The 10,190-nt window shown below is 47.6% G+C and overlaps 1 protein-coding gene across 2 annotated transcripts; it reads left to right on the top strand.

Moving 5' to 3' along the window:
• Positions 1-4,258: 4,258 nt before the first annotated feature.
• LOC142282753 (uncharacterized) lies at positions 4,259-10,077 on the top strand. 2 transcript variants are annotated; one of them, XM_075333031.1, is made up of 6 exons: positions 4,259-4,342; positions 4,567-4,716; positions 4,846-5,025; positions 5,107-5,230; positions 5,314-5,427; positions 8,638-10,077. In XM_075333031.1, the coding sequence occupies exons 2-6, from the start codon at positions 4,639-4,641 to the stop codon at positions 9,894-9,896; spliced, it is 1,755 nt and encodes a 584-aa protein (XP_075189146.1). In that variant the 5' UTR covers positions 4,259-4,342; positions 4,567-4,638; the 3' UTR covers positions 9,897-10,077. The 2 variants fall into 2 exon arrangements, with proteins under 2 accessions (XP_075189146.1, XP_075189145.1); XM_075333030.1 differs by having other exon boundaries at positions 8,635-10,077.
• Positions 10,078-10,190: the final 113 nt, after the last annotated feature.

Here is a 10,190-nt window from a genome sequence, read left to right as displayed (position 1 = left end):
CCCAGCTCCTGGAGATGCTCACCGGACGTCGGACCCACGTCCACCCGATGGACAGCTGTCGCCGTTGATGATCTTCGTCCCCTGTGCGAAGTCTCCGGGGATGCGTCTGAGGAAGAGGGGGAACGCCAGCGCGAGGACCTAGAGCGCCGGCTACGCCGCCTGGACCTGGATCTGCCGTGGCGACGGCTGCTGTGGCGACGCCTGCTGCGCCGACGCGCTCGCTGCTCATCGGATGATGATGATGATGAATCCTGACCACGATGGCTGCCCGCACCATCCGCAATAGCCGTGGCCGGGGTCCCAGCACGTGACCGTGATATGCTCTGGTAGGCTCCACTAACCACCCCCGCCCTCATCTGTAGGTGGCTATTCTGCAGGACAAGTGGCGAACTAGCACCATCCCCCCTTACATAAGCTGCCAACTGAGTAGGTACCTGCACACTAAAGGGATTCAGCTGAGAAGCTAAGCCTGGACCTGGTGGGGCAATATATAAAGGCTGGCTCGGCTGAGATGGTGGCGGTGTCTGATCAGATGGGGGCCACAGAACTAACTGGCCCTCCACTGTTGTAACATTTTGGGGGCCCTCTCCTCCCCCCCTCTGAACTACAGGGGCAGGTTCAGGCAGTGCTCTTATCTCTGCTGAGGCACTACTAGAGCCAGAAGAACTCTGGCTTGTATTATTAGCCCCCATGGATATTAAAGGCAGGCTAGACGGGGCAGTGCTAAAAGCTGGCTGCTGAGGGAAAACGGATCCCTTTCTCCCAGCGCAGCTGCTTGCAGCCTGAGCTGGAGTAACTCCAACCTGCGGTGGGCCCCTGTTCCCTGGAGCGTCCCCCGTGATGGCGCCGGCAGCCGCGATAAAGCAGGTGGGCGGGGGCATAATCTGAGAGCGCGAAGGGTTTTTCTTCGCGCTCTTTTTTGAATTTTGCGGCGGGCTCAAACGGGCCGGCGGGCGGGTATGTCTCTTAGACCTCCGCGCGCCGGCGCCGAACGTTTGAACCTCGGCAGAGAGGAAGCTGCCCACCGGGAAAAGCCCAGTGAGCCATTCGCTGCCCTCCCTGCCGATGCGCTCTCTTACCGCATCCATCAGCGGGTCCATAGTGCCGGCAGTCCACACTGGTCCGGGTCCTGGGTAAGAGTGGCTGGAGAAACCACTGCTCCTGCGCAGTAAGCTGCGGGCGGGGGGATCCGATGACGCCTCAGGGGGAGTGGCAATGTCGAGGGATCTCTTAAAGGGGGCGAAACTAATTACCACGGGGGAGAGGGCCAGCAGTCAGGGGGCAGCATCCACATTCGGGCTGCAGTGCCCCACATTAGCTGCAGCACACATCGGGAAATTAACCCCATGTGTGCTGTAACTAGGAGAGCAGGGAGCCAGCGCTAAGCAGTGTGCGCTGCTCCCTGCTCTCTGCACATGTAGCTGCAGCACACATAGGGAAATTAACCCCATGTGTGCTGTAACTAGGAGAGCAGGGAGCCAGCGCTCAGTGTGCGCTGCTCCCTGCTCTCTGCACGTGTAGCTCCGTGCGGTGGTAACCAAGGTAAATATCGGGTTGGTTACCCGATATTTACCTTAGTTACCAAGCGCAGCAGCTTCCACGCGGCGCTGGGGGCTTGTCACTGGTTGCTGGTGAGCTCACCAGCAACTTGTGTAGCCACGCTCCAGCGATCCCTGCCATGTCAGGTTGCTGGTGGGATCGCTGGAGCGTTGCAGTGTGACATCTCACCAGCAACCTCCTAGCAACTTACCAGCGATCCCTATCGTTGTTGGGATCGCTGGTAAGTTGCTTAGTGTGACTGGACCTTTAGTGCTGGGGGAGTGAGTGATCTGTGCAAGGTAAGCCCTCAGCTGTGTCCTGCTCTCTGTGTACAGATCTGATTTTAGTGCAGGGCAGGCTCCGGCGCCATCTTTATCACGCTGCGCTGTTTCAACTGATTATCTCCACGGCTCTCCATGAGCTTCCCTACATGCAGCAACTTCACTCACCGGTGGTATGGAGCGGGGGAGGCTGGTGGGTTGTCCGGTATATATGTCAGAGCTGCAGGGAATGACAGAGCTCAGGCGTCCTGTGTCCTACATGATCAGCGCAGGATCCGGAAGTCCAAGTCTGTTTTTTTCTGGCATCACTGATATCCCACAGACCACACTATGGTGTGATCTGTGAAACACGTACCAGAAAAATACGGACATTGAAAATAAAAAGCATTTTCAACTCACCCGGCTCCAGCGATGCTCTGTTCAGCCTCTGCTCTCTGCAGCTTCCTGGCCGGCTCATTATGGCATGCATATTTATGAATTGGCCAGAGCCAACCCGCAAGTAGCTGCAGAGGTGAGAGACAGCGGGGGCCAGATGCTGCAGAGCTGGAGAGTTCAGCACCATGGCCAGCAGGAACGGGACAGGTGAGTTTATGTCCATATGAAACCACGGAGTACGTATCACGGATTGCACATGGACAACCCACGTGTGCTGTGAATCACACGGAGGGACATAGGCATTTTTAACAGTGGAAAAGTCTGTGTTTTTCACTGACGTGTGAAACAGACCTTATATGTATAAATACATGTGTGGTCAATATAAAGGACTGGCACATGACTTATTCATTCTAAAGATAATACTAAGGACCAGGGAGCATTCGCTGCGAGTGGAAGATAAGTGATTCCGGCAGCTAAATAGGAAAGGGTTCTTTACAGTTAGAGCAGTCAGACTGTGGAATGCCCTACCACAAGAGGTAGTAATGGCAGATACTATAACTGCTTTTAAAAAGGGGCCGGATGATTTCCTCAGTAAACACAACATTGTCGGTTATAAATGACTTAATGACAAAATGTATAATTGGTGGAGAAAGGTTGATCTAGATGGACCTAGGTCTTTTTTCAACCTATGTAATTATGTAACATGACCTTTGTGCAAAGAGAGAGGAGCTCACAGCAGAGCAGGTAAATAGTTGGTGTCCACCTACATGTATCTCTGTATCCTAATAGTTAAAAAAAAAAGCGCAGGATAAACCCTTTAATCTCTCCATCTTCTCCACACCTGTCATCCAATTCTTGTATATGACGGAATCTAATTATAGTGAATGACACTCGGCTCCACACTCGAGTCTGATGCATGAGAGAATATACAACACTGTGAGCGAGGTCTAAGGGAGAGGCCTGGAGAAACGTCTACCGAGACGCCCCAAATCTACAACACAGAGCGCGTCGGACCCCCGGGACTGAGCCCAGGTCAGAGAAATGGGGCTGTAAGGCCAAAAACATAATAATATGAGAGTTGAATGAAAAGTAATGCCTCTACCTTCATAACTCCTCACAGATGGCAGTGCTGGTATGGGGCAGGTACTGGACTGTTCAGTAGACTCCCCTCTACAGCTCCAGTTGGTGGGAAACCTTACAATGAACGGTTGTGTTGTTACAGTGTAAAGAATGGATCCTGCGCAGGCGGTCAGTCATTGCGATTTAGGCAATGTGCTGTCATTGAATTCCTGACAGCAGAAGGTGTCACCCCAAAGGACATTCATCAGAGAATACAAGCCGTGTATGGTGATTGTGCAGATGTGCACTGTGCATCGTTGGGCCAGTGGTAAGATTAAAGATGGTGAGGCGGGAACGTCTGACTTGTGTGACAAAAAAAGAGTTGGACGTCCTGTGACAGCAACCACGGAGTTACACAGGAGGAAAACGTAAATGTAGACAGATTCAGGATGATGGTCGTATCACTCAGGGAGAAATTGTAAGCACAATCGGCATTTCACAGGAACGTGTAGTCACATTATTGCTCTGCTTGGTTATGGGAAGATCTGTGCACGATGGCTGCCCCGGATGCTGACGTCTGACATGAAAGCCACAGACTGGACATTTACCAGGAAATCCTCTCACGTTACGAGAATGAAGGTGACGCCTTTCTGCATTCAATTGTGACAGGAGACGAAGCTTGTGTACACCACTACGGACCGGAGCCGAAACGTCAGTCCATGGACTATCAGCACAAAGGCTCGCCCCAGAAAAAGACATTCAAGACATCGTCCTCAGCCGGGAAATCCTGGCCTCAGTGTTTGGGACGCAGATGGCGTTATCCATGGGGATTTCCTACAACGTGGAGAACAATCACTTCAGAGCGTTACATCACAACGCTGCCAACTGTGAAACGGCGACTAACATACACTGAGGAGCTGATCATGTGACCCCTGACTCCTCCCCTCCATGTTACATCATCACAGGTCCTGTAAGCACAGAGCAGCCATATATCTAGTGTGCGGCTCTGCAGGTGGAGGTGTGTGGAGATTCCCCATTACTGGGGCAGGGGGCATTAACCCCTTCAGCTCTGAGACTATTTGGGGCGGGTGAGGTTCCTCTCTCTGTTCCTCGGATATAACGGCGCGACTCTATCTGTCTCGGTCACATACGTTCTGCTGATATTCTGGCTTCTGTACTGGGAAATGTCGTCTCCATCTTGTTCTATTCTCAGTGTTTTCCCTATAGTGAAGGAGATTTCTTGTATCTCCAGTAATTGTATTATTACAGCGGATTCTCTATGATGTTACACCGTCATCTTCTCCCCATTCAGGTCCCTAGAATATCGGATCCTCTCAGTGAAGATCTTCTATAGAAGAGAATTCTCCTGATTGACCCATGAAGGATGGATATGGACATGGACAAGATGGCGGAGAGGATATTACACCTCACCCTAGAGATCCTCTTCCGGCTTACTGGAGAGGTGAGAGATTCTGATGAGGTCACATTACATCATTCTTATCTATGGGAATAACAGATGGACAGAACTGGAGAGGTGAGGACTCTGGAAATGTCTGGAGTGAGATTTATTACTGTGTCTCTCCATAACCAGGATTACACAGTAGTGAAGAAGACCTCTAGTGAGCGCTGTCAGGCCCCTGTGTCTGAGGGATGGGGAAGACCCCTGAGCCCAATCACGGGGCCTCCACCTCACCCCCCGATACATGAGGACATCAATGACCAGAAGATCCTAGAACTCACCTACAAGATGATTGAGCTGCTGACTGGAGAGGTGACACTGCTGGGAATGCTAGGACATTATACAGTAACGCTATGAAGGGATCGGGGGTGACGGTATCATTGTATGTGTCAGGTTCCTATAAGGTGTCAGGACGTCACCGTCTATTTCTCCATGGAGGAGTGGGAGTATTTAGAAGGACACAAAGATCTGTACAAGGACGTCATGATGGAGGTTCGCCAGCCCCTCACATCACCAGGTAATAGACAGGACTAAATACACACGGCCTATAATTATCTGTATGTAAGGAATGAATTCAGTCCCTGTATGTGTCTCCTCCAGTTCTATCCAGTAAGAGGACAACACCAGAGAGATGTCCCCGTCCTCTTCTCCCACAGGACTGTAAACAAGAAGATCCTGATGTTCCTCAGGATGTGTTTCCTCCAGTTCTATCCAGTAAGAGATATCTACTCATGTACTTTCTGCACTAATTTTCTGTTTACATTTTTAGGCTTTCTGCTGTGGGTTTTTTTCAGCTGTATTTTCTTTGCTTCTGCTTCTTCTGCTGTTTGTTTCTAGTGTCTTATCTATGTCGCTATGAAGGCAACTCAAAGACCTGCAGAGGGTTCATGAATACCCTGTTTCCTCAAAAAGAAGACCTACATTAAAAATAAGATCTAGCATGATTTTATGGGATTTTTGGAGAATACTTGAAATATAAGCCCTACTCCAAAAATAAGCCCTAGTTACTGTCAGGGCCAACATTGGGAAGAGTCAAACTGCGCAATTTCTCAGGAACCCCACTCTCTTAGGGTCCCCATCAGTTGTATTCTGAAGTTGATTGTTTAAGAACCTTTGATGACTTCAGAATCATGTGACATGATGTAACCAAAGGTCTCTTAACTGCAGGAGTCTAAATGAATTGAACAGAAGACAGGCTGGCATGCAGGACTGGCATTAGGGGAAATGGAGAGCAAACTGGGCAATTTCACGGGGCCCCCATTCTCTTTGCAGCCCCAGTGTTTATATATATATCGATTATAGGACTGCTTAAAGACCTTTTTGACATCACGTCATGTAAGCAAAGGTCTCTTAATTACAGAAGTCTAAAGCTGAAGAGGAGACACGCTGGTGTGTGTGTGTGTGTGTGTGTGTGTGTGTGTGTGTGTGTGTGTGTGTGTGTGTGTGTGTTGATGCCAATTTTAACCAGCTTTGCCAAAATGGGCAGAGTTACAGCCGCACACTGAAATGCAAAGGTTTTGAACTATCAAAGAAGATGTAATAAAATTATTGCTGTAGAGAATATGAACTACTGGCAAACTACCCTGGAAAGAATGGAGACCCCTACAGAAGGAGATTTGACATCCAGACCCTGATTCATTAAAGCAATTATGGCAGAATTCTGGCATAAATCACTTCAAAAGTTCTCAAAAAATGTTGTGCAACACAGAGTTGTGAAAAAAATTGTTTCACGCCAATTTTAACCAGATTTGCCATAATGGGCAGAGCTTGGCCAGAAGAAGGGTGTGATGCCACCGCCTCTCTAATTCATAACAAAATGCAGTATTCCCTATGCCATAAATCTCACTCCAGTCCCTGACGTCATTTTTCAGTGTCCATCGCCGGTTTTGATGAATTGGAACCCTACTGTTTTTCTACACAGACTGCAAGACCCTGCTACCTGCTTTGGTTACAAAGCCTAAGGGTTACTTTGCACGCTGCGACATCATTAGCATCGGCTAGCAATGCCAAGCGCGATAGTACCCGCCCCCGTCGCACATGCGATATCTTTTGATAGCTGCCGTAGCGAACATTATCGCTACGGCAGCTTCACACGCACTTTCCTGTCCTGCGACGTCGCTCTGGCCGGCGACCTGCCACCTTCCTAAGGGTGCGGGTCGTGCGGCGTCACAGCGACGTCACACGGCAGGCAGCCAATAGAAGCGGAGGGGCGGAGATGAGCGGGACGTAAACATCCCGCCCACCGCCTTCCTTCCGCATAGCCAGTGGAGGCAGGTAAGGAGATGTTCCTCGCTCCTGTGGCTTCATACACAGCGATGTGTGGTGCCGCAGGAACGAGGAACAACATCTTATCTCCTATTTGTACGACATTATGAAAATGACCAACGCTACACAGATCACCGATTTTCGACGCTTTTGCGATCGTTTATCGGCACATCTAGGCTTTACACGTTGCGACGTTGTTACCGGCGCCGGATGTGCGTCACTTTCGATTTAACCCTGACGATATCGCAGTAGCGATGTCGCAGCGTGCAAAGCACCCCTAAGGGTGGGCCATCAATGTTACAGCCCCATTAAATATCCGGCATCTGTCTGTAACTATTTTATGTTCGCCTTCGAACGAAAATCTGTTTGAAAAGGTATATGCTGTGGATCAATGTTACAAGGAGATTTTTGCAGGTTTTGCCAACTGTCATGGCGGCGTCAGGATCTGTGGAAATTATAGATTATGGCACTCTGCATATTCACTTCTCTGATGTCTGTGAGCAGTGCAGGAAGATGCAGGCATCGAACCACAGGCTTGGGCAGGCTAGCAAGAGTTATACTCTGCTGGGCTGCTTGTTAATGTCTTTGATCACATGTTGTAGAGGAGAAAGTATCGTTCGCTCCCCTTCTGTATATGCTGGCTGGATTATTCCATTAATGCCAGCTATAGTTTACCTATACAGGTCTGGTGAGGTGTTGTGATCCAGACTTAAGCGTGGTTGTTGTGCATTATTACTGTGAGCTGTTGTGGTGCTAACCCTTGTTGTCTTTTTGTTGCTGCATTTCTGCTCTTGCTTTTCTCCTTAGTCTCTCACTGTTTATTTCTGTGAGTTTGCAATGTGTCCCATTTGTCTTAATCTGTGTTTCCCATCTGTCTTAATCTGTGTTTCCATCATACTCCTGCTCCTTCCTTTCCCGGGGAAGGCGGGGGGGACAGATTAAATCTGGTCAGGAGAATAGTAAGGTACAGGACTCTGGCATCTCCACCTTCAGGGGCAATCCAGAGGTTAGGAATAGCTTAGGGTCCCCTAGCGTGAGGGACAGTATAGGAGCCCCCTGTCCCTCATTATCCTGCAGTCACATTGTGAAAATCAATCAGATTATTTACTGTAGCACATTCCAGAGAACTGTTGCTAGTAATGGGAGATCCGAATTAACGAAGATGTCACTCTAAAGGGGGCTTTAAATGCAGCGACATCGCTAGCGATGTCGCTCGTGAAAGCACCCGCCCCCGTCATTTGTGCGTCACGGGCAAATCGCTGCTCGTGGCGCACAATATCGCTAGGCCCCGTCACATGACTTACCTGCCTAACGACGTCGCTGTGGCCGGCGAACTGCCTCTTTTCTAAGGGGGCGGTTCGTGCGGCGTCACAGCAACGTCACACGCCCGCCGTCCAATTGAAGCGGAGGGGCGGAGAGCAGACGCAGGAAAGTGACGCCCACCTCGTTGCCGGAGGACGCAGGTAAGCTGTTGTTCCACGTTCCGTGACCCCGACGACATATCATTAGATACGTTGTTGTGTGTAAAGCGGCCTTTAGATGTCGAAATTGAACAACAGATTCAGAATACATTTTTTCCTAATTTAATTTCTGATATTATGGTTTAAAAAATGTATTTTCAAGATAATATCATTAAAACATTCTGTTTATTTTTAGCAGATGACTGTATCGGGAGTTCAGATGGAAATAAAATATCTTCAGAATTTATAACAGATGATGAAAGTATCACACATGATACATATGAAGAGCATGCTGCTGTCCCAGATATACCAACAGTCCTTCCTCGGAAAGATCTATCATCTGATCTTTTCAAACAAGTCCAAACTTCTGATTTATCACAGAATTGTAAGCAAAATAAAAGTTGCAGAAGGGATGTGGAACATGAAACGGCTCCTACAAGGGGGAAACCATTTTCGTGTTCAAAATGTGGGAAATGTTTTACCAGGAAATCACATCTTAAGATCCATCAAAAAACTCACACAGGGAAGAAGCCATTCTCATGCCCAGAATGTGGAAAATGTTTTACTCAGAAAATAACCCTTGCTAACCATCAAAAATATCACACAGGGGAGAAGCCATTTTCATGTTCAGAGTGTGGGAAATGTTTTATTTGGAAATCAGACCTTGTTAGACATCAGAAAGGTCACACAGGGGAGAAGTCATTTTCATGTTCAGAATGTGGGAAATGTTTTATTCAGAAATCACATCTTGGTGTGCATAAGAAAAGTCACACAGGGGAGAAGCCATTTTCATGTTCAGAATGTGGGAAATGTTTTATTCGGAAATCACATCTTGGTGTGCATAAGAAAATTCACACTGGGGTGAAGCCATTTTCATGCTTGGAATGTGGTAAATGTTTTACTAGGAAATCAAGTCTTGTTGACCATGGAAAACTTCACACAGGGGAGAAGCCATTTTCATGTTCAGAGTGTGGGAAACGTTTTAATTGGAAATCAGAACTTGTTATGCATCAAAGAAGTCACACAGGGGAGAAGCCATTTTCATGTTCAGAATGTGGGAAATGTTTTATTCAGAAATCAGATCTTGTTGTGCATCAAAGATATCACACAGGGGAAAACCCATTTTCATGTTCAGAATGTGGGAAATGTTTTATTCAGAAATCAGCTTTTGTTAGGCATCAAAGATCTCATACAGGGGAAATGCCATTTTCATGTTCAGAGTGTGGGAAATGTTTTAATTGGAAATCAGAACTTGTTGTGCATCAAAGATGTCACACAGGGGAGAAGCCACTTTCATGTTCAGAGTGTGGGAAATGTTTTAATTGGAAATCAGAACTTGTTGTGCATCAAAGATCTCATACAGGGGAAAAGCCATTTTCATGTTCAGAGTGTGGGAAATGTTTTATTCGGAAGTCAAAACTTGTTCAGCATCAAAGATCTCACACTAGGGAGAAGTAATTTTCATGTTCAGAGTGTGGGAAATGTTTTATTTCAAAATCAGAACTAGTTATGCATCAAAGATGTCACACAAGGGAGAAGCCATTTTCATGTTCAGAATGTGGTAAATGTTTTACTATGAAATTAAGTCTTGTTGACCATCAAAAAAATCACACAAAATAAACCATTTTTATGTCCTGAATGTGGAAAATGTAATTCTCAGAAATCAGATCTTATTAAACATGTGAAGAAGCAGCACAGGGAAGGAACCTTTTTCATGTTGTGAATAATTGAAATGTTTAACTGGTAAATCAA

Source organism: Anomaloglossus baeobatrachus, unplaced genomic scaffold, assembly GCF_048569485.1.
Source record: "Anomaloglossus baeobatrachus isolate aAnoBae1 unplaced genomic scaffold, aAnoBae1.hap1 Scaffold_52, whole genome shotgun sequence".
In the NCBI taxonomy this organism is placed as follows: domain Eukaryota; kingdom Metazoa; phylum Chordata; class Amphibia; order Anura; family Aromobatidae; genus Anomaloglossus; species Anomaloglossus baeobatrachus.
The sequence above is the reverse complement of the archived record's forward strand: the minus strand, read 5'-3'. Positions and strand labels throughout refer to the sequence as shown.

What these genes read in the sequence shown, in the direction of transcription:
- LOC142282753 (XM_075333030.1), top strand. Translation starts at nt 4,639, where the DNA reads ATGGATATGGACATGGACAAGATGGCGGAGAGGATATTACACCTCACC. An exon ending in TCTTCCGGCTTACTGGAGAG is followed by an intron (nt 4,717 to 4,845) that starts GTGAGAGATTCT and finishes CTCCATAACCAG; the next exon opens with GATTACACAGTAGTGAAGAA. An exon ending in GTTTCCTCCAGTTCTATCCA is followed by an intron (nt 5,428 to 8,634) that starts GTAAGAGATATC and finishes GTTTATTTTTAG; the next exon opens with CAGATGACTGTATCGGGAGT.